The sequence below is a fragment of the Xenopus tropicalis genome, chromosome 2 (assembly GCF_000004195.4).
Source record: "Xenopus tropicalis strain Nigerian chromosome 2, UCB_Xtro_10.0, whole genome shotgun sequence".
Lineage (NCBI taxonomy): Eukaryota > Metazoa > Chordata > Amphibia > Anura > Pipidae > Xenopus > Xenopus tropicalis.
The window spans coordinates 39,187,970-39,210,224 of record NC_030678.2 but is presented as its reverse complement, the minus strand read 5'-3'; the positions used below and the strand labels follow the sequence as shown (position 1 = coordinate 39,210,224).

The 22,255-nt window shown below is 41.1% G+C and overlaps 1 protein-coding gene across 2 annotated transcripts in view; it reads right to left on the bottom strand.

Annotated features, from left to right (window-relative positions):
* LOC101731565 (granulocyte-macrophage colony-stimulating factor receptor subunit alpha) overlaps positions 1 to 22,255 on the bottom strand; it is a 66,337-nt gene that overhangs the window by 30,429 nt on the left and 13,653 nt on the right. For both annotated transcript variants that reach the window (XM_018091468.2, XM_018091467.2), the window contains exons 2-3: positions 13,251 to 13,351; positions 12,091 to 12,245 (exon numbers count right to left, since the gene is read on the bottom strand). In XM_018091468.2, the coding sequence (XP_017946957.2) occupies positions 12,091 to 12,245; positions 13,251 to 13,311 (216 nt within the window). In that variant the 5' untranslated portion in view covers positions 13,312 to 13,351. The remainder of the gene's footprint in view (positions 1 to 12,090; positions 12,246 to 13,250; positions 13,352 to 22,255) is intronic.

The following is a 22,255-nucleotide window of genomic DNA, read 5'->3' as shown; positions in this document are numbered from 1 at the left end:
CACTGAATGCTTGGTTTAGACAAGAGTTAATGAGCATCTATATTACAGATGCACCAAATCTATAATTTCTGGAATATAGAAATGATTTGGTAGAATTCCATCCTAAACCATAAATTGTAAATTCAAATATGAGCAGAATCAAAATCAGTAGAAAATAGCCACTTTCAGCTGAATTGTGATTTACAAGTCACGCGGCTTTAAAGGAAAGTTTTTGGAATTTTGCAATTTGCATGCATACTGTATTTTTGTTCTAGTTTTCAAGATTTAAGCAGTTTTTAATGCTGCTTATATAATAAATTTGAAACAACAGTGCCACCTGCTCTTCATTTTGGCCAGTTTCTTACAGTTTGTAAGAAAAGGAAATACCTTATGTCCTGTTTATATCTTAGAATGTTTAAAGGACATGGAGGTACTTTGGAGATGTAATGGTACAGAGGTAATTTTTGGCTATAGCAGCAGACCCTAGTTCCCCTGCTTTTCTCCATTTCTGGTCATTACTTGCTGTGACTGTGGGAGAAATGTAGTTCCCAGTGCAGAGAAAGCTACTGCACTTCCCTGCTCTATAAACTATCTAGCGTTAAACACAGAAGTTTAGCTTTCCAATGGGGATGATTTACAAACATTGGTGCGAAACTGCAGTTTCCAATAGCAGTCAAATTATTTTATTGCTTCCATTTTCTAACTTGTATTAGCTAATTGCTTATTGGTTGTTATTGGCAGATTTCATTAATAAGTGAACCCTTATATGTGTTCCATGAATGCCCAAGTAACTTTTCCTAAGATCATCTTTTTGCCAGCCTTGTAGGTTTACCACCAAAGGTAGCTTCCTGTGCAAATCCAGCACTGCTGATTAAGGGATAACAATGAGAACTCTGCAATAACTAGTCTAAAGATTCTACATTAATTTAAAAAATATGTTTAGGATTTAGGAGAGTGGTTTAGGGTGCAATTATGTCACATGATGGATCATGTGTAATTTTGAACAATCAATTAGCCAGCTCTGAGATTACAGACCCACTATGGCGTTGGTAGAAAGTCATGGGGATATTCATCCCAAGCAACAGATATTCTTCAAAAATATGCTCCATATTTGGCTCTACAACAGACTGCCCAAGTCAATAGGGACAGTGCCACCTTAGTTAGGCCACTGTAGCGCCAATAATAATAATCAGACATTTAGGAAAAGAATGTGTCATCCCCAGGATAGTGGATCAAGAAATTACATACTTTGGATTTCTAAATAGTGTCAGTAAATAGTGTCAGTATTCTTCTAGCAAATTTGTAACATACTGTTAAGAATAAAGCTTCAGAATACCAATACACTTGTTTATACGATAGGAGAAGTGTCATCTCACAATGATAACTTTCACTTATCAGTATAACATCCCTACGGTAGACATGTCTTCTTTGCCTTCCTGAACAACAACTTCTCTGCCTTCAGGAAATATACTATCCGATTTAAGTATAATAAGACCTGGCGGCATCCGAGTAGCGAAGGGCTCCTCCCGACGTGAAAGGCGGCTGTTATAGGCAGAAGCGTGAGCCGAGACCGGACCCTTGGAGTCTGTTCTGAGTTCTGGGATACCGATCGTGACATTACGTTGGGCCCAAATACATGGATGCTGAAGGGGCTGCTGCGTCACCTCCCTCCTCTGAGGCTATCCGGGCAAATCTCCTCCAGCGTCTTGGGGAACAAGAAGCCCAGCAAGACCAGATTATCCAATGGCTCCAGAGACTATCTGTAAGGTTGGATGCGCTCCTACTTCTGCTTCTCTCCCAGGAGGCAGTTCTCCTCACACTGCTCCGGGAATGTATGTAGTGGAGCCTAAGGTTCCTTTCCCTGAAAAGTTTTTGGGGGTGTGCAGTGAATTTTTTGCCTTCCAGGAAGCATGTAAATTGTATTTTAGCTTCCTCCCTCGTTCTTTTCCTACCGAGGAGCTAAAAGTTAATTTTGTCATGATCCTCAGCTATGGGCATTTACTTTACCTCCCTCTGACACAGCCCATTCATCCCTTGATTCCTTTTTTAAGGCCATGGCGATAATCTATGACGATCCTGATCGTTCTGCCTCTGCTGACTCTGCTATTCGTAACCTCAGGCAAGGTAAATGACGGGTCGAGGATTATTGTACTGAATTCCGCCGATGGGTGGTAGAGACACGGTGGAATGATACTGCCTTACGAAGTCAGTTTAGAGTGGGCCTATCTGACGCTGTGAAAGACAGCCTGATTAATTTTCCCACGTCATCCTCCTTAGACTCCCTGATGCACCTTGCCATTCAGATTGATAGGAGGCACAGGGAGAGATGCCAGGAGAGACTTCCTGCAGCGGCTCCACAAACCTTTCCTCCAGAGTGTTTATCTAAACCTGAGCAGACTTCCTCTAGGCCCTCAGATGAACCCATGCAGCTGGGTTCTACCCAGTTATCTGCTGAGGAAAAGGGTCGTAGACGGGCTAATGGGTTGTGTTTGTACTGTGGGGATAGAGATCATTTTCGTAGCACTTGTCCTAAAAGGCCGAAAAACGACAGAGCCTAAGCAGATCTGGGGAGTTCTGCTTGGGCAATGTCATTTCTACTCCCCAACAAAGTTCTTCTAAAGTCATGATTCCGGTTCTTTTGGGATGGGATACGAGTACTGTGGAGAGCCTGGCTTTCATTGATTCCGGGGCGGAAGGGAACTTTTTAGATGCTAACTTTGCCCGCAGACATGCAATACCCACAGTTCCTTTAGTCCCTTCTGTCAAGTTAATTGCTATTGATGGTACTTCCCTAGGTCGCGGGGTTATATCTTTCAAGTCTGTAAGTTGTTCCATGTCTATAAGTTCTCTCCATGTGGAACAAATTTCCTTTTTAATCATAGATTGCCCGCATACCTCGTGATCTTAGGTCTCCCTTGGCTGCGAAAGCACAGTCCCCAAATTTAGTTACATAGTTACATAGGGTTGAAAAAAAGACCAGTGTCCATCAAGTTCAACCCATCCAAGTAAACCCAGCACACCTAACCCACACCTACCAATCTATACACTCACATACATAAACTATAAATACAACCACTAGTACTAACTGTAGATATTAGTATCACAATAGCCTTGGATATTCTGATTGATCAAGAACTCATCCAGGCCCCTCTTAAAGGCATTAACAGAATCTGCCATTACCACATCACTAGGAAGGGCATTCCATAACCTCACTGCCCTCACCGTGAAAAACCACCTACGCTGCTTCAAATGGAAGCTCCTTTCCTCTAATCTAAAGGGGTGACCTCTGGTGCGTTGATTGTTTTTATGGGAAAAAAGAACATCCCCCAACTGCCTATAATCCCCTCTAATGTACTTGTACAGAGTAATCATGTCCCCTCGCAAGCGCCTCTTTTCCAGAGAAAACAACCCCATGTAACAATACCTGGTGGTCTAGTGGGGCGACGGGGACGCCCGCCGCCTCCTCCGGTGCGGGGACGCCCGCCGATGGCTTCTAGGCGCGCACGCGCGCCTCGCTCTGCTGTTTATGCGCATGCATAATGTTGACACCTGTCCAATTTGTCAACGCTCTAAACCCTCCAGGTCTTTGCCCCAGGGTCTGCTACAATCTCTGCCAATTCCCGAAAGGCCGTGGACTCACATTTCCATGGACTTCATTGTAGACTTGCCTCCTTCCAAGGGGAATTCTATCATATGGGTGGTTGTGGACCGCTTTAGTAAAATGTCTCATTTTATTCCCCTCCCCGCCCTCCCATCTGCAAAATCTCTTGCAGAACGTTTTCTGACTGATATTTTTAGGCTCCATGGTGCCCCACAGAACATTGTCTCTGATAGAGGAGTTCAATTTGTTTCAAAATTTTGGCGGGCCTTCTGTTCTCTGATGGGTACAGATTTGTCCTTCTCTTCTGCTTATCATCCACAGACCAATGGACAGACGGAAAGGACAAATCAGTCTCTGGAGCAGTACCTCAGGTGTTATATCTCCAGTAACCAATCCCTTTGGGCTGAGTTTCTTCCTTGGGCGGAGTTCGCATTCAATAATTCTACTCACTCATCCACTGGAGAGTCTCCATTTTTTGTGGTCTTTGGGTATCATCCCAGAGTGTTCTCTTTCTCAACCACATCTTCTGATGTGCCTGCGGTGGATTCCTTGGTCAATCAGTTCTCCAGCATTTGGCAAAGAGTCCAAGAGTCATTATCCACCGCAGTAGCTATTCAAAAGAAAGCCTTCGATAAACATCATAAAGCATCGCCAGAATATCAGGTTGGTGATAAAGTTTGGCTTTCTTCCAGAAATGTCCCTCTGAAGGTTTCTTCTTCTAAATTCGCACCCAAATATATTGGTCCCTTTTGTGTATCTGAAGTTATTAACCCCAATACGGTCCGATTAGAGCTCCCTCCTGAACTCAAAATTTCTAATTCCTTCCATGTCTCTTTATTAAAACCTGCTAGAGTGGTTCGGCAGAGGTCTCCTCCTCCTCCCGTTTCTGTTGAGGGACAGGCCGAGTATGCGATACAAAGGTTAGTGGACTCCCGCCTCTCTAGGGGTAGGCTACAATACCTGGTACATTGGAAAGGTTATGGCCCCGAAGAGAGGTCGTGGGTTCCAGCCTCTGATGTTCGGGCAGATCGTCTTGTTCGACAATTCCACGTCAGGTTCCCTGATAAGCCCAGGGGTCCGGTGGCCCCCTCTGGAGGGGGGGTAATGTAACAATACCTGGTGGTCTAGTGGGGCGACGGGGACGCCCGCCGCCTCCTCCGGTGCGGGGACGCCCGCTGATGCCTCGCTCTGCTGTTTATGCACATGCGCGCTCCTGATGCGCGCGCATGCGCACTAGCGTCTGTCGCCGGCGTGCGCATGACGTCATTTTGGCGCCAAAATTCAAATATTTAAGCGCTCACTGAATGGAAACTATTGCCCAACGTAGGTTTTACCTCTGGTTACTTCCTGGGTGCGATTATCCTGCTGTTCTGCTGTGTTCTTGACCTTGCCTGTTCCTGACCTCTCTTGCCTGCTGCGTGTATTGACCTTTTGCCTGTTTTTGACCCTCCTTGTCTGCTGCCTGAACCGACCTCTGCCTGTCTGACTATTCTCTTGGATTCTGATTCTGTACTGCGCTGCTTGATCGTTGCTGACTCCGGCCTCCCCTGACCACTCTGAAGTGTTCCCCATCTACCTGTCATACGATTGGTTCCCGTGCTTGCTCAGAACGCTCTCCTTGGGTCTCTCACAATAAGACCTGGCGGCATCCGAGTAGCGAAGGGCTCCTCCCGACGTGAAAGGCGGCGGTTATAGGCAGAAGCGTGAGCCGAGACCGGACCCTTGGAGCCTGTTCTGAGTTTTGGGATACTGACCGTGACACCCCAACCTCGACAGTCTCACCTCATAGTTTAAATCTTCCATCCCCTTAACCAGTTTAGTTGCACGTCTCTGCACTTTCTCCAGCTCATTAATATCCCTCTTAAGGACTGGAGCCCAAAACTGCACTGCATACTCAAGGTGAGGCCTTACCAGGGACCTATAAAGGGGCAAAATTATGTTCTCATCCCTTGAGTCAATGCCCTTTTTTATACAAGACAACACTTTATTTGCTTTAGTAGCCACAGAATGACACTGCCTGGCATTAGACAACTTGTTATCAACAAAAACCCCTAGATCCTTCTCCATTAAGGATACCCCCAACACACTACCATTCAGTAGATAGTTTGCGTTTATATTATTTCTACCAAAGTGCATAACTTTGCACTTATCAACATTGAACCTCATTTTCCAGTTTGCTGCCCAGTTATCTAATTTTGTCAAATCGCTCTGCAAAGCGGCAGCATCCTGCATGGAACTTATAGTTTTGCACAATTTAGTGTCATCAGCAAAAATAGAAACAGTACTGTCTATGCCCACCTCCAGGTCATTAATAAACAAGTTAAACAGCAAAGGCCCAAGGACTGACCCCTGCGGTACTCCACTAACCACACTGGTCCAATTAGAAAATGTTCCATTTACAACCACTCTTTGTAATCTATCCTTCAGCCAGTTCTCTATCCAATTACAAATATTATGTTCTAGGCCAATATTCCTTAATTTGATCATTAACCTTCTGTGAGGTACTGTATCAAACGCTTTAGCAAAGTCCAAGTAGATGACATCAACTGCCATTCCAGCATCAAGGTTCCTGCTCACCTCCTCATAAAAGGCGACTAAAAATTGATTGGCTAACTAACAGGATACTTCAATGGGGAACAGACTGTCAGAGCTTATGCATGAAGCCTGTTCAAGTTGTGGCCGCAACAGGGGCTACCTTCTCCTTATTCCCCGTTTGCGGACGTCTTTTCTAAAAAGGCAGCCGAAACACTGCCCCCACACAGACCTTACGATTGTGCCATAGATTTAATTCCTGGTTCCTCTCCTCCTAGAGGTAGAACTTACAACATATCTCTCCCTGAGACCCAGGCTATGGAAGAATATATTAAGGAAAATCTATAGAGAGGTTTTATAAGGCCCTCTACCTCTCCAGCAGGAGCTGGTTTCTTCTTTGTGGAGAAGAAAGATGGGGGTCTCAGGCCATGTATTGACTATAGGGGTTTAAACAAAATTACCTTCCCACCACCCCTACCACCTTCCCTTGATTTCCGAGCTCTTTGATAGAGTAAAGGGAGCCACTATTTTCTCTAAGCTCGACCTTAGAGGTGCGTATAATTTAATACGAATCCGGGAAGGGGATGAGTGGAAAACAGCCTTTAATACCGGCAATGGGCATTATGATATCTGGTAATGCCCTTCGGGTTATGTAATGCTCCTCCTGTCTTCCAAGAACTGGTAAATGATATATTCCGTGATCTTTTAGGTCGCTCTGTAGTAGTTTACCTTGACGATACTTTGATTTATTCTAATAGTCTCTCTGATCATCGTGTTCATGTTCAGGAGGTCTTACTTAGATTAAGGCAAAATCATTTGTATGCAAAAATTGAGAAGTGCACCTTTGAAGTCTCTTCGGTTCACTTCCTTGGGTTTATTATTTCCCATAAAGGTCCCAGCCAAGGTTCAGGCTATCCTTAATTGTCTCTGTGGGCCATACAAAGATTTTTGGGTTTCGCCAATTATTACAGACAATTTATTAAGAGATATTCTACACTAGTGGCTCCAATTACTGCTCTCACTAAAAAAGGGGTTGACCCAAGTATTTGGTCAGTAGAGGCCCTAACAGCCTTCAAATTGCTAAAAGAAGCTTTTATTTCTGCTCCTGTACTCTTGCACCCTGATTTGACTCTCCCTTTTCTGGTGGAAGTAGATGCTTCTGAAGTTGGGGCAGGGGCGATCTTATCTCAGCGTCACCCTGTGACCAATAAGGTTCACCCATGTGGTTTCTTTTCTAAAAAGTTTTCTCCTACGGAGATGAATTATGATATTGGTAATAGGGAATTACTGGCCATAAAATTGGCATTCATAGAATGGAGACACCTCTTGGAAGGAGCGAAACATGTAGTTACAGTAATCGCAGACCACAAGAATTTCTTATATATTGAATCCGCTAAGCGTTTAAATCCCAGACAGGCCAGGTTGGCATTATTCTTTTCTCGTTTTAATTTTATTATAACCTATAGACCTGGCAAAAAGAATGTTAAAGCTGATGCCTTGTCTAGAAGTTTTGATTCCAATCCGCTGGAGAGGTGTCAACCTGACCCCATCGTTCCTAAGGAGTTGATTGTAGCGGCCCTAAGTCCAGATTTACTTTCTTCTTTGTCTAAGGCCCAAGTTAACTCTCCTCCCAACCTACCCCCGGGAAAGTTATTTGTTCCAGAAAACCTCCTTGATGCGGTTTTTTTAGAAGCCCATGATTCTAAGTTGGCTGGGCACCCTGGTCGCTATAAAACCTGTTCTCTTTTGTCCCGGACCCTCTGGTGGCCAACTTTGAGACAAGATGTTAGTAATTATGTTGATTCCTGTCCAACCTGTCAACGCTCTAAACCTTCCAGATCTTTGCCTCAGGGCCTGCTATAATCACTGCCGATTCCCGAAAGGCTGTGGACTCACGCTTCCATGGATTTCATTGTAGATTTACCTCCTTCCAAGGGGAATACTGTCATATGGGTGGTTGTGGACCGCTTTAGTAAAATGTCTCATTTTATTCCCCTTCCCGCCCTCCCATCTGCAAAGTCTCTTGCAGAACGTTTCCTGACTGATATCTTTAGGCTTCTTGGTGCTCCGCAGAACATTGTCTCTGATAGAGGAGTTCAGTTTGTTTAAAAATTTTGGCGGGCCTTCTGTTTACTGATGGGTATGGATTTGTCCTTCTCCTCTGCTCATCATCCACAGACCAACGGGCAGATGGAGAGGACAAATCAGTCTCTGGAGCAGTACCTCAGGTGTTATGTTTCCAGTAACCAATCCCTTTGGGCTGATTTTCTTCCATGGGCTGAGTTTGCATTCAAGAGCTCCCTCCCGAACTCAAAATTTCAAATTCTTTTCATGTCTCTTTGTTAAAACCTGCTAGAGTGGTTCAGCAAATGTCTCCTCCTCCTCCTCCCGTTTCTATTGAAGGACAGCCCGAGTATGTGATACAAAGGTTAGTGGACTCCCGCCTCTCTAGGGGTAAGCTACAATACCTGGTACATTGGAAAGGTTATGGCCCCAAAGAGAGGTCGTGGGTCCCAGCCTCTGATGTTTGGGCAGATCGTCTTGTTCGACAATTCCACGCCAGGTTCCCTGATAAGCCTAGGGGTCCGGTGGCCTCCTCTGGAGGGGGGGTAATGTAACTATATCTGGTGGTCTAGTGGGGCGGCGGGGATGTCCGCCGCCTCCTCCGGTGCGGGGACGCCCGCCATCATCTTCTAGGCACGCATGTGCACTCGCGTTTTGTCGCCGGCACGTGATGTCATTTTTGGTGCGAAATTCAAATATTTAAAGCGCTCACTGTATTGTACTCGTTGCCCAACGTAGGTTTTCCTTTGGTGGCTTCCTGGGTGCGATTTATCTGCTGTTCTACCGTGTTCTTGACCTTAGCCTGTACCTGACCTCTCTTGCTTGCTGCCTGAATTGACCTTTGCCCATTCTTGACCTTTCTTGTCTGCTGCCTGAACCGACCTCTGCCTGCCTGACTATTCTCTTGGATTCTGATTCTGTGCTTCACTGCCTGACCGTTGCTGACTCCGGCCTGTCCTGACCACTCCAAAGTGTTCCCCACCTGCCTGTCACACGATTGGTTCCCGTGCCTGCTTAGAACTCTCTCTTTGGGCCTCTCACTATAAGAAGTGTCGGCATCCGAGTAGTGAAGGGCTCCTCCCGACATGAAAGGCAGCTGTTATAGGCAGAAGCGTGAGCCGAGACCGGACCCTTGGAGCCTGTTCTGAGTTCTGGGATACCGATCGTGACACTGGGCAGGCAGCAGGCAAGCCCAGGAAATGGACCAACTGTCAGAACCAGAATTTACAGCAGACAGAAAAAGGGCAGGTCTTAGGAATAGGCATTGAATACATAAACCAGACAATTGATCAGAAAGCACTAGAGCAATATAACCAGACTAGAGGTCTAGTCTGTACTGTCCAGCTTTGTTTCAAATCAGGTGTGATAGCAGTGAATATTTTCAAGAGTCATTTCTGGAGTTCGGGGTGAATGTGACATGTTTGCTGTATTTTTTTTGGTGTACCTGTGCTGCAGTGAATGATGCAGGGTGAAAAGGGAATTCTGGAGCTACCCCCTGGCCAGGAGATGGCGGTAGCTAGGCGCAGTAGCGCCTGATCGGTAATGGAAGGCAGGAAAGAAAGACTGAGGGATACCTTTAACGGAAGTGATGTTTTGCGCAACTCACTGTAGGGAAGTGTAAGTAGCTCACTAACCTTGTGGATGTAAATAAGTCCTAATATCTCTCATTTGCCAGTATGTATGCACATTCATTAGTTTTGTGATTCAGGCCAGAACTACCTACAGGGATGTAAAAGCACCTTATGATGAAGGTAGCCCCAGCTACAGCAAATAATATGTTGAACTAAATTAGAAAGAACCCAGGGCTGCAGGTCGACAAAAGTGCACCTGTGGGCTTCTAGTGCTGACAAGCTGGGCATCCCCGTGTTAGGGCTATTGCCTGTTAAATGCAAAAATAACAGTAAACCCTCATGAACCTGTTTAAATTACATAAACAAAACATCATGCACATAAACGCTGTGGATTTGTCTTGAGCCCTCATCTTAATTAGACACTTAAATGGATCTATGTCCTATGCCAGAAGTCTTTACTAGTAGTGATGAGCAAATCTGTTACGTTTCAATTCGCTGAAAAAATTATGAAAAGATTTGCAAAACGGCAAAAAATTTGAGATACTCAGAACATGACGCGCATCAAAAAAAATCGTTGCACTTGTCCAAAACATTTTTTTTCTTACGCAGGGGACAATTTTTTTTCGCACGCTAATTTTTCTGTGGCAAATTTTTGCGCCCCTTTCAAGGAAAAATCTGTTCAAACATCGTTGAGTAAAGGTACTTGCATCTAAACATGGCCCTTGTGCTTTCGCATAGTAGATTGTGACTTTCACTATATCTGTCCTGCCTCCAGTTCCTATTGACATTGGGGAAACATGGAGGTATTGCCACCTCAAAGGTTGCAGTAGCTCCAGGGTTCCCACAGTAGGCTGTGTCAAAAGCTGTAGCGTACTAATAATAATAAATACATTAAAAGATCCTAATTGAAAAAGAATGAACAAATTCCAATTCGGAACGAAAACTAAAAGAACACAAAAACCTTAAATTTTCCATTTTTGTAAGAATTTTCATGCGCATACAAATGAAATGAACCCAAAATCCTCTAAAACCACTAATAAAATAAAGATTCTTACAGTTTACAGACAGCTCCCATTGACCTCTATATCACTTTGATAACATAGTTTTTCTCTTTTATGATGGTTTTTTTGCTTTAAGGAGAAGGAAAGTTAAAAATCACTGGGGTTGCGGTTTTCTCCTAAAAAGAGCACTAGGGTATAAGGTAAGTGATAATAATCACAACAAACAGTTTCCACCACAGATGTCAAACTAACAGTACCCTAGCTGAGCAGTATTTTAATTACAATAATCGGCATGGTAGAATATAGTAGTCTCCTAATCACAGAGCTAGGATACTGTAATATCTTGAAGGACACGTCAACCAAAAAAATAATTTTTGCCTAATAAAAGAAGACTTTGCAACTTTCCAATATCAGTTTATTAAAAATGTTTAGTTCTTTAAAAGATATTTGTAAATGTAATTGCTATTGAAAGCAGCATTTGCTGAACTCCTGGTTGTTACTTTTTAAACAATGTTGCAAAAGCCAGTCTCCTCCAGCAAGTCAGGTCTGTCAGTCTGCTGCCTTATATTACATTGTTTCAAATGCCAGAGCCACCAGGGCAGGGAATAAAAAAAGAAAGACAAACACTGCTTTTAATAGCAACTATATACTTTCAAAAACCATTACAAGTTTGTAAGGAATGCATATAGAATGAGTTTCCTTCCAAAACAGCCATACAGTGAAAATTCCCTTGCTGGTAAAACTGTTTAAGCCCTGCACCCAGGGGCATATTTATAATAAGGCCTCCGCCTAGGGCAGCACGCTTTGGGGGGGGCGGCCCTTGGTTGGCTATGTTTTCTTTTTTTATTGAAATAAAATAAATGCCCCCAGCCTCCGCAGGCGATTTCCATAGGTAATCTGGTAAAGGAGCTGAGGGGTGAGGGGGGTAGGGGGTTGCGGGCTCTGCAGAAGTGATGTCACGTGCATGACGTAGGGGTGTATTTAGCACCGGACCTAAATACACCCCTGCCTGCTCCAGCATTTTACCTACCAGGGTAGTCTACTGCACATGCATGAATGCCCAAGTCTAAATGTGGATGACTGCAAGGTAAGAAAAACGCCAGCGCAGCACTTTTTCCCATTTTTCCATGGATTGGTGAAGTTTTCTTCAAAAAGTGAGTGCTGCTGCAGGGGATACTTTGTGGTTTATTTACCAGGGGTGTACCAATGTCCTTTATGGCCAGGCTTGGCCTGCATTTCAAACAGGCAGTTTTGTGGGGCTTTTACTGCTCAAAGATAAAATTATATACAGTTAGACAGATACAGTACCTATATCAGAACAATTCTGCTGTATTAAACTTACATCTATGTCATGTGGAAAAAATGTTTTTTTGTCCTTTATCACAGCAGAATATTTGTAATTTTTCATTTCCTCTGTAATATTGCAGTCCCAAGTAATGCTGATATAAGCTGGTTTCACAGTCCCATTTTTAATTTTCACATGCAAAGGAGAAACTTCTTTAAAAAAACAAAATGCCAGATTTATTAGACATCAGCAAGATATGCGATTAAAGCATGAAGATAATAGAGTCATTTATATTTCAAACTCTTTAGGGGTTATCTCTTAAGACCCAAGATGCACATGCAAGAGCACTAAGGGAACCAAAGTTGCACCCCTTATTCCTGATGTAAAGGATTTGGGTGAGTTCTGCACGTCATGCTGGATACAAAAGCCAGAGCAAGCTACAGGGTGCAGCACCGGTGGGCAGAAGGCAGCCTGCAGGACGAGGGATATATAAGTGCTTCCCCTGCCCACACATTATGAGTACATCTTTGTTGAATTAAGACAGCACTGAATTCAATGGGGAAACACAGGTCTCTGCATTTCAGTTTGGAGCACAGAGACCTGCAGCCATTCTCTTACAAGCAGGGTACAAAATGCTAAAAACTTGGAGGATTGCTCCCATTTTTTGCATATTGCACCTTGCCTTGCACATAGTAAATAAACACTATCTGTCTATTCATTTAAACACTGAATTTTCTTTTTTCGAAACTACCTTGAATATAGATACAGAAAAAAAACATGATTGGTAATTTCTAATAAACAGTTGTGTGATTCATTGAACCAACTACCTATTTTCATTTGTATGTCCAGTGTTGTATCTATACTAAAATAAAAGTAATTCATCTTCAACAAACTATCTGGATTTTTGGTTTATGGACTACTATTCTTTAACAATCAATATGGATAATTACCTAATCAAAGGCTCGCCCATAGTCCTATATTGGTTCTGACAAACTGCCACAGTAGTTAAAGCTGGAATGTTTTGTAAATGTGCCAGTTTGTTAGAATACTGTTTTGGAAAATGTAAAAATGTTGATAAAATGACACTGCTGGAAATCCACAGGAAATCTCCACTTTAAGATTTCAAAGATCTGCCTCTCTGTATTTTGTAAGTGAACTTGCTGTCCCAATCTCCCACAGCACCAGATCAGTATCCATATTTTAAGGTAAGAACTTACCTTGTGCAGTGATTGTTCTCATGTATTGCAGTGTGCACAGAATGAAGAGCGTCCAAGCCATTGCTAATAGTACATATAGTACATTCTCGTGGCACAAAAACCTGAAACAGGAGGAAACACGTATATAATGCCATTTTCGATAAATGCTATAATTGTTCAGTTCTATACAATGTTTCCTTTTAGTAAAGAAGTGATCGCTAAAAGTGAATGTAATAACTCATATACCCCATGAGTCCTTAATGCTGAATTACTGATTTAAGGAACAGTAGCATTGGGATGAATGGGGTTTAAAATGTGTAGAATATCATCTATTTATTATAAAATTTTGTGTAAGTATTATGGTCAAAGTACCACTCACCAAGGTGATAGCAAAATATCTTTATTGTGTGGAGTTACAAATTATATGCCAAGTACAAACAGCCAGTCAAACATACCCTTGACAGCTCATAGGAGTAATCTGTACAATTAATGCATATAAAAAAATAATGTTAAGTATATGTAATATGTGTGTATGTTTCATATATGTGTGTGTCTGGATGTGTGTCCATCTCTCAGGAAGAGAGACCTGTCTGTCCCTCCAGGACAGAGAGCGAGATGTGTGTGTCCCTCCTGGGAAGAGAGAGAGAGAGCAAGAGACTTGTGTCCAAGAGTATATGCCTGGTGTCCGTATGTCCCTACCCCCCAAGTATCTATAAAAGGCAAGAACATATGTTAAAAGGCGTGCTCAGTCCTTTCCCAAATTAACTTACAAGTATGTGTGAATGATAGGTATACATTTCATATGCTGTGGAATTATAATTCTGTGAAAATATATTACAAAATGGTATCTATACTAGGTAAAGCTTTATCTGGGTATGCAGTGCCCCTGTATGTTTTGTAGGGCAAGAGTTCTATCAAGATGTCTAAACTGCCATAATGCGCACCCCAGTGCATTCATTTAGGACAACAAAATCCCTTTTACTATATCTAATTCAAATTATGCCACAACTTTGCAAATTGCGAATTTATATATATTCGCAAAGTGAATATTTGAGCTATATTCCTGCACAACAAACGTACAGTGGGCATGCTCACGGAAACCTCAGCCTGTTTTGCAAACAATTTGCAAATTGTTATGCACAATTTCACATTTCATAGCGATTCACAAAAAAGGAAAGACTGAAAAAATATACCCATTTGGGGAAAAAAACATGCACAAAACCATACGCAAATAAAATATGCGCTGTGCAAGCTTTATAAGTCCCCCATTGAGTAGTGATGTACAGATATATCTGACATTCATGGGACCCTAGGGTTAGTTGGGTTTGGGAAAAAATAGGGTTGCTGTTGTGGGTTACGGTTAGTGCTTTTGGTAATGCCAGAACTACCACCTTGAGCCCATGCACATTACCTTGGCTGTCATCATCTGGCAAACCCTCCCTGTTGGTGATATCAGAAGGAGGCCCTGCCTACCTAAGGGTCTGCGGGCATGAATGGGTGCTTTAGGGGCAGGTTATAATCACATGGATGTGATTTAGGTAAGGACTATAGAGAAAATCCCCTAAATGATTTAGGTGGTCACCAAAAAGGGGTACCCTGTGTGTTATTATGCACATTTCAATGGATCACATGAAACAAGATACTTTACAAAATACCATTTGTAACTGATGACATCACTAATGTTTTGGTGTAATTGGTGGCTTCTGCAGATGATAAAATAACTGGTGTAATCTGATTTCTTGATATTAGTGGGTATTAGGGGGTGATTTATCAACATTCAAATTTGAATTTTAAAAATTCAGGTTATGGTTCAAAAACTAAATTTTTGGCATTTATTAAGTGCAAAAATGTATTTGAAAAACTTGAGGTTCATGTAGAAAATCATTTTTTCAATTAGAGCTTTCAAATTTTTTTTAAGTTTCAAGGTATTTCAGTTTTTTATTTGAATGAGTTTTCCATATTAATAAATAAGCAAGTATTTACATATATATTTTTTAAATGCGAGTTTATTTCAGTTAGAAGAAAACTCTCAAATTCACAAACTCAAAAACTGATAAATAAGCCCCTTTAGTGTCATATTGCAAGCTACTGAGCCCTCCTACTGCATTGCTCCTTAACCTTCTTACTTGTTGCCTGTGTTTTGCAATCCATCATATATCTACTTCCAGCCTCAACATACACTTTGGTCTCTGTTTTCATGTACAATAGCAACAAATTAAAGTAAATGGTCTTCTTTATTCTGAATGAATGATCTCCACAATACTGTGTTATTGTTTAAAAATATCAATTACCTACTTTTACTAGCCGGCATTATTTCCAAAAAGATACCATAGTAAGAAATGAAACTTTGAAGGTTGCTAGACTAGAATACTAAAATTAAACCCATCCTTAATTAGAATGCCATTTTTTAAAACATACATAGATGTTCCCTTTCCTACAGTACTTTCTCCTGCTCCAGCTTTCAGTTTTCTGGCAGAAAGCCATTTCCTTTTCCCTATCAGGAGGCTGTCAGATATTATGGCAGGAATCTATTATGTGAGAGCAAGGAATCTGAACGCAGTGTATGGAGTTGAATGTTTTGAAACACCCATGCATATATATTATTTGTAGCTGTATTTTAGTATAGTCATTAAAAACTGAAATGTAATTTAAAGCGACACTGCAACATACATTTTTAAAAACTAAAAACAGTGATTGAGTATCACTTGTTGTTGTCTGGTTGTAACTCAGCTGACTTCAGCTCTCTTGTGTCGGAGGCAGAACCAGCAGTGCAGACAATATAAACAGTCAGATACTGTCAACTATATTGTAAAATAACTTTTAAAGTATTGATGTTTTTTAATTATGACTTTAGCAAATTATAAAATGGAACTCTGTTATCCTGTCCCACATGTAGTTAAGTAAAGTAAAGATAAAATAAGGTCCTTTGTCCTGACCCCCCCCTTCCAGCTGTATTTCTGCTTTATGTTGAGTCTAGTAAGAATAATGAAGGTTTGTAGGGAACGGCAAAACAGACATTTTACATTTTAGCAGGAATGCTGTCAGAAGTCAGATTAGCAGCTTTTATTAGTTAAGAAAAGAGAAAGCCAATGGATACTACCACCAAACCATCCACTCTAGGCAGCACAAGGCACCAGCAAGACAATACAATTAAAGAGGAACCCACATAAGGGGCATACCCCTGACTCATGTGTCCAAAATGAGGCATATTTGATATACAACTATTAATTAAAATAATTATTTAGAGAGCAGATATAAAGAGCACCAAGAATGCAATACTTGGAACCAAATAAAGTACCTTTCTCAGGACATGGGGTCCATGGGGTGACACTTCTGTAGTAGTTACAAAATGCCATACACTGTGTTAGTATCACTTTAAAGTAGGCAGACTGAATAATGCTTACAATTCAATTCCCTCTTATCCTCCTCTTCCTTCCTCCTTTTGTCACAGTCTTTCACTATTCCTAAAAATACTTTCTCACCCAAGTAGCACCGCCCCATCTTCTTACTAGAGTATAATTGTGTGTATTGTAGATGTAAATATATAATAAGCATAAAATAGTGTTTACAAAATTGTTCTTGTATTGATGCATTGATAGCATGTTGTGCTGGTGTCTGGTGTCTGGTGCCAGCTTGAAACCCATGATATTATTAGGGGAAAATTGTGAGCTGCATTGTGAGTAAAAATTTTCATCCACTTTGCATTCCACACTTAGTACTGCATTTCTAAGCAATAACCTGTTGTGTAATTGTGAAACAGCTGTGCCAGCTAAATAGTAAAACAAGAAGAGCGGCTGTAATTTACACAATATTACATGGACCCTTTCCAACTTCTGCTATTATTACAATTACTGTGCTTCTAGTGCAGTGATCCCCAACCAGTGGTTCGTGAGCAACATGTTGCTCACCAACCCCTTGGATGTTGCTCCCAGTGGCCTCAAAGTAGGTGCTCATTTTTGAATTTCTGGTTAGGAGGCAAGTTTTGGTTGCATGCAAAGGCAGTGTAAAGCCAAACAGAACCTTCTATAGGCTGCCAGTCCACATAGGGGCAACAAAATAGCCAATTATAGCTCTTATTTGCACCCCCAGGAACTTTTTCCATGTTTGTGTTGCTCCCCAAGTCTTCTTCCATTTCAATGTGGCTCACGGGTGTAAAAGGTTGGGGATCCCTGTTCTAGTGCCTCATTTATGTAACCTGAGGCAATGTTTAAAAATCAGATGGCTTTCTCTATTCCAGAATGAAAGCAGGGGTCAAAATAGGGGGCAACACACATGGGTGTGGTGGATAGGTGGAACTAAGATGGATGGGCATAAGCCCATAGAGTTGGCAAATGAGCGTTTCATTTTGTTATGACATGGCACTCGCAAGTGCCTCACACTAATCTGACACATGATCACAAGTTTAGTGATAAGACAAAACAGAGGCGCCAAAAGGATAAAATTAGCTAAAAACACTTAAAAACCCAATGGGTAATTCAGAGGAGGTAGTAGTAAGCTTACCTCCTCCAGGCAGACACCAACAAAAGTGGTAATTTTCAGTAATAGTTTATTCACAACAATATTGCAATGCGTTTCGCAGGCATTTCCTGCTTCATCAGGCAATGTAGAATAAGCACAAAAAAAACTAAAAACACAGAGACAGGCAAGTTATTATAAAACATTGTTGTATACGGCTGTTCAAATTATGGGGAGGTGAAGATACTGATGTGAGTGATGTATGGAGGAGTACAGATATACGGTGAATAATAACAGTTGGGGGGGGGGAAGAAAAAAAGAAAGTAGGGAAAGGAAAGGGGCAGGAAGGGAGTGAGGGGAGCCCTTGGGCCAAGTATATGGGGGGGGGAAATGAAAAACAACATGGGGAAGCAAGTACTCCTTGTAAAAACATATTACACTATTGGGGCTCTTGGTGTTCCTTTTTGTCTTCATGATCACAAGTTTGGCATTTCACCGACTTTATTGTATTATTCAGCAGTATACCCTATTCTGAGAAACAGATATACTAGTAATGATAGTGAACTATTCTCTGTTTTAACCAGAGAGCAGATTTTGAAAAGCAGACAGACAGCAAATCAAATCTTGGATCCTGGCCATTTCTGGGCCCTTTTCCAAGGCATATTATTTATCTATGTATTACTCTGTAAGAGAAAATATTTTTGCCTTAGTACTGGTATTCTTAAAGAGACAAATGTTTTATTTCCACCTTAATAAATGCCTTATGCATGACATCTGCCTTATGCCTGACACCATAATAATACACTATTTGTCTTAAAATGGATGGTATACCAGTTGTGGACAACTGTTTGGTCCTTGCCTTTTTGGATTAAAGCTTCTCTGGGTCTTTTCAAAATTGTGTTTTCAATAAAGACCCAGGACCATTATTCATTTCCACATAAAAACGTATTAAGGGTTTGAGAAGCATGCTTGTCAATATTCTCTAGAGAGTGAGAAAATGAGTGAGTGAGTTTTATATATAATAGTTATAGTACTTATTGGACTTAGATTGACATAACTTTCAGCTGATTGTTTCCTATACAAATTGGTCTTATACCTACCAATATGGAGAAAATCGCCCAACACATATTAGCGTATGTTTCACCATAGTGTTTTTTATTGCAGTTAAAGCTATAAGCTAATTTGTGTGCTCTGTGGTTGATATTTTCTCCATATTTGTACAAGGCCCGGGGCCTGCCGCCTATTGAGAAACCACTTAAACTAAAACAAAAAAGACAGCCTGCTCCTGTTCTCAATCCTATCATCCTGTACATGCTCCCTGTATTCTGTAAAACAACTGTCAAATTGTTAATTAGAAATAGAACAGGTTATTTGTAAGGTCAGATTCCAAAAGTCCTTCTTTAACATAATATATCTTGTGTTTTGCAGTATGGAAGTATACAAGCTCTGTATGTCAATGTTTGCTAGCAACAAAGTCCCCTTTAGTCTGAGTAATTTTTCCAACCTACACAGAAGATTATTGGTACCTTAAAGCACATATGAATACCAGTTACATCTATAATCTGTGCCAGGGGATCTAAAACTGACCCTGACTTCATAATAGGGCACAAAGACCTGCATTTCCCCATGAATGCAGTGCTGCTTCCACATAGGTGCCCCTCCTTTCGCCCCACCCATTCCCCAATTTCTTGTCATTTAGACATGCAAGTTATTGAGCACTGGCAGATGTAGAGTGCCCTGTGCTTAAAACTTGCCCTATGACAGGCAATAAGGACAACACTGTATTGTGCCCACTAGTTCTGTGCTCTGCACTTCTCTCCAGTGTAGTGGTGAGTGAATTTGTCCCGTTTCACTTCGGTGAAAAATGTAAGAAACAAAAGGAAAATTCGCAAAAAGGTGGAAAATCCGTGAAACGTGTTTGTCTCCCGCGTCTTTGTTTTTTCTCCTCGTTTTTTTTAGTTACGCGCATCTTTTTTTGCCCCATTTACAAGTGTGCCAAATTTTTGCTGAAGTCTTTTTTCTCCTTCCTTTACCTCATTCTTTCAACTTCCTTTCTATCCAATCATGCCCTTGTGTTGCCCACATGAGCCCTCTCTGTCCCTCATTTCTACCAGGAGAGCTGGAGAAATGTTTTATCAAACAATATTGTTTACAATTTGTTGTTGCTGGGATTTAAAGTTCAGTAACAAATTTAAAGTCCAGTAACAAATGAGATAACTCTGGTTGAGCAACAATATTTAGTTTTCCATGGGCCAGGATACATATAGGGTGGGTCTCCATGATTCTGCTTAATAATGCCAAATTGCTTTCTGCAGCAGAAAAATGTAATTACAAAGAGGTACACTAATGTTTCTATATAGAATTCGGGGTTGTGAAGCTGGTCATCTGAGAAAAAAGTTATGGAACATTTATAAACAAGGTACCCTGGTGCACAGGAAAACGAATGAACAAAATCTTTGTAATGGAAAATGCTTTATATACACCTTTAACAAGTGACTGCATTTAATATTAATGCCATACTGCTTATGATATCCCTGATTTATCCTTGTTTCCTATCCTTTCATTTAAGAGGAGTCAACATCTTTTCGGATTCTGTTTCCTTTTGTTTCTCTTCTTAGCCATAATAAGATGATTTTATTTATTTTGTGAATACTAGAAAAAGAATTAAAAAATACATTTGTCATAATGTAAGGAGGCAAATAATGCCTAAGCCCTGTGGTCCACCCTTGTTATTGTTACATACTGTAGCAATTAATACTGTGTATATATGTATATATAACTAGTATATAAGTTGAAAGTACCAGAAAAAACTGGATTCACGTGATGCAGAGGTGAAACACAATTAAGTATTGAAACTCTGGAATGTAGTATAAGGGACCATAGTGTATTTTGAAGGACTACTGAAAGTATCCAAAGACCTGGAAGATTCTGTTGCAGAGGTGGAACTTCACCAAACTCTGGCATTTAAATCAAAATTTGCAATAATTCAAAGTGTTTATTTAGGTTGAAAAACAGTGTGAAATATTGTGTAGTTTTAGAAAGGGGAATCCCTGAGCTAGTCTGGGATTAGTTTCAACTACACATGTACCTCCAAGCTCCGCAAACTGATTTAAAGAAAATACAAAAGCTGGTGCCTGAGAACTCTGCATCAGTATGTCAGGTTCACAAATTGGGTGGTTTTCTGTGTAACAGACTGAGTGGGGAGGGAGCAGGGGGGGAGAGCAAGATAGTGGTACAGGGGACACAGATGGAGGAATGTTTTATGAACTATGAGTTAATTATGGTTTCATTGGGGTCTGATATATGACATATACATTTTTTATTTTACTGTTTTGAATTAATATATGATGATGTTTTATACCATGTATAAGCGTCATGTATATACCATGTATTATTAGTTATGCCCAACAGCGTAACTATACAGTGCTGCCCCATGCCATAAAATCTTCAGAGGGGCCTGGTGGCCACAGTCAACCCAGTGTGATCCATTACCCCACCCCCTGCCCACTTGTGTCCCCTGCTAAGTCACAGGTAGGTGAAGAGCTGGGGATGGGGGATTTCTATTCTATTTCTATTCTTTAGAAACAGACCCCGCGGTCCAGGGTCCCCTGTTCCCTGGGCGGATGGTCCAGAGGACATGGGACCCCGGACCATTGGCAATCATGGGGTCTGCTTCTCTATAGTTACGCTACTGGTCAGGATCATGTGTAATATGTTGTAGACAATTCCACTGCTTTATAGGGCATTGAAGTGTGGCATAAACTGAAGGGAATAAGCTGCGGCCTTTTTGTGATCTCCCCATTAACCCTTGTGATCATTCAGTAGAAGTACAATTGGCATCAGTTTCCTTGGAAGGCAAATCAGTATTGGGGATTATAAGGCTCATAAACTACTGTACTGTGAGCGTGGGAACATTTCTAAAGTGCATGTAGGAGATTAAAAAAAGACTTGAAGTAACTGATGCTTTCCTCCACTATTTATGATCCTACTTCAGTTTCTGTGATAATATCTTGTTGTTTTTCTGGTTTAACCAGTTATGTGTTTATTACTTTTAATCATATTCTTCCATTGCCATATATATTATCTAAAGCAATTTACACATCCTAGAGGTCTTGAAAAAGAAGACAGCTTTGAAGCAGTTCTTGTCTTAAGAATAATTGTGTTGTGGTTTACTTTATCATTTAGCACATTTAACAATTATCTGATGAACTTGGCTACTATGTTCTCTTTTACATCCAGAGTTAAGAAGTACTTTTGCCCCCTAAAATAAAGTACTTATTTCTTTCTATCTGAGAGTTAACAATTATCTATAAAGTTAATAAAATGTAATCATATTCAACAGATGGTTGAGCTAAACTTTTTCTTTTTTTTTTGTATTTCACCAAATTCTTTATTACAGTAATAAATGCAAAGTTGCACATACATCTTATGCAAATATTCGTTTAACAATCTTAATATCTTCTTAAGTATTGTTAAGGCACTTAAAGGAGAAAGAAACAAAACAAAAGAATGGAAAAACGAAGTAAGCAAAGGGGAGGAGAAGAAAAAGCATAGGAGCTGACTACACAGAA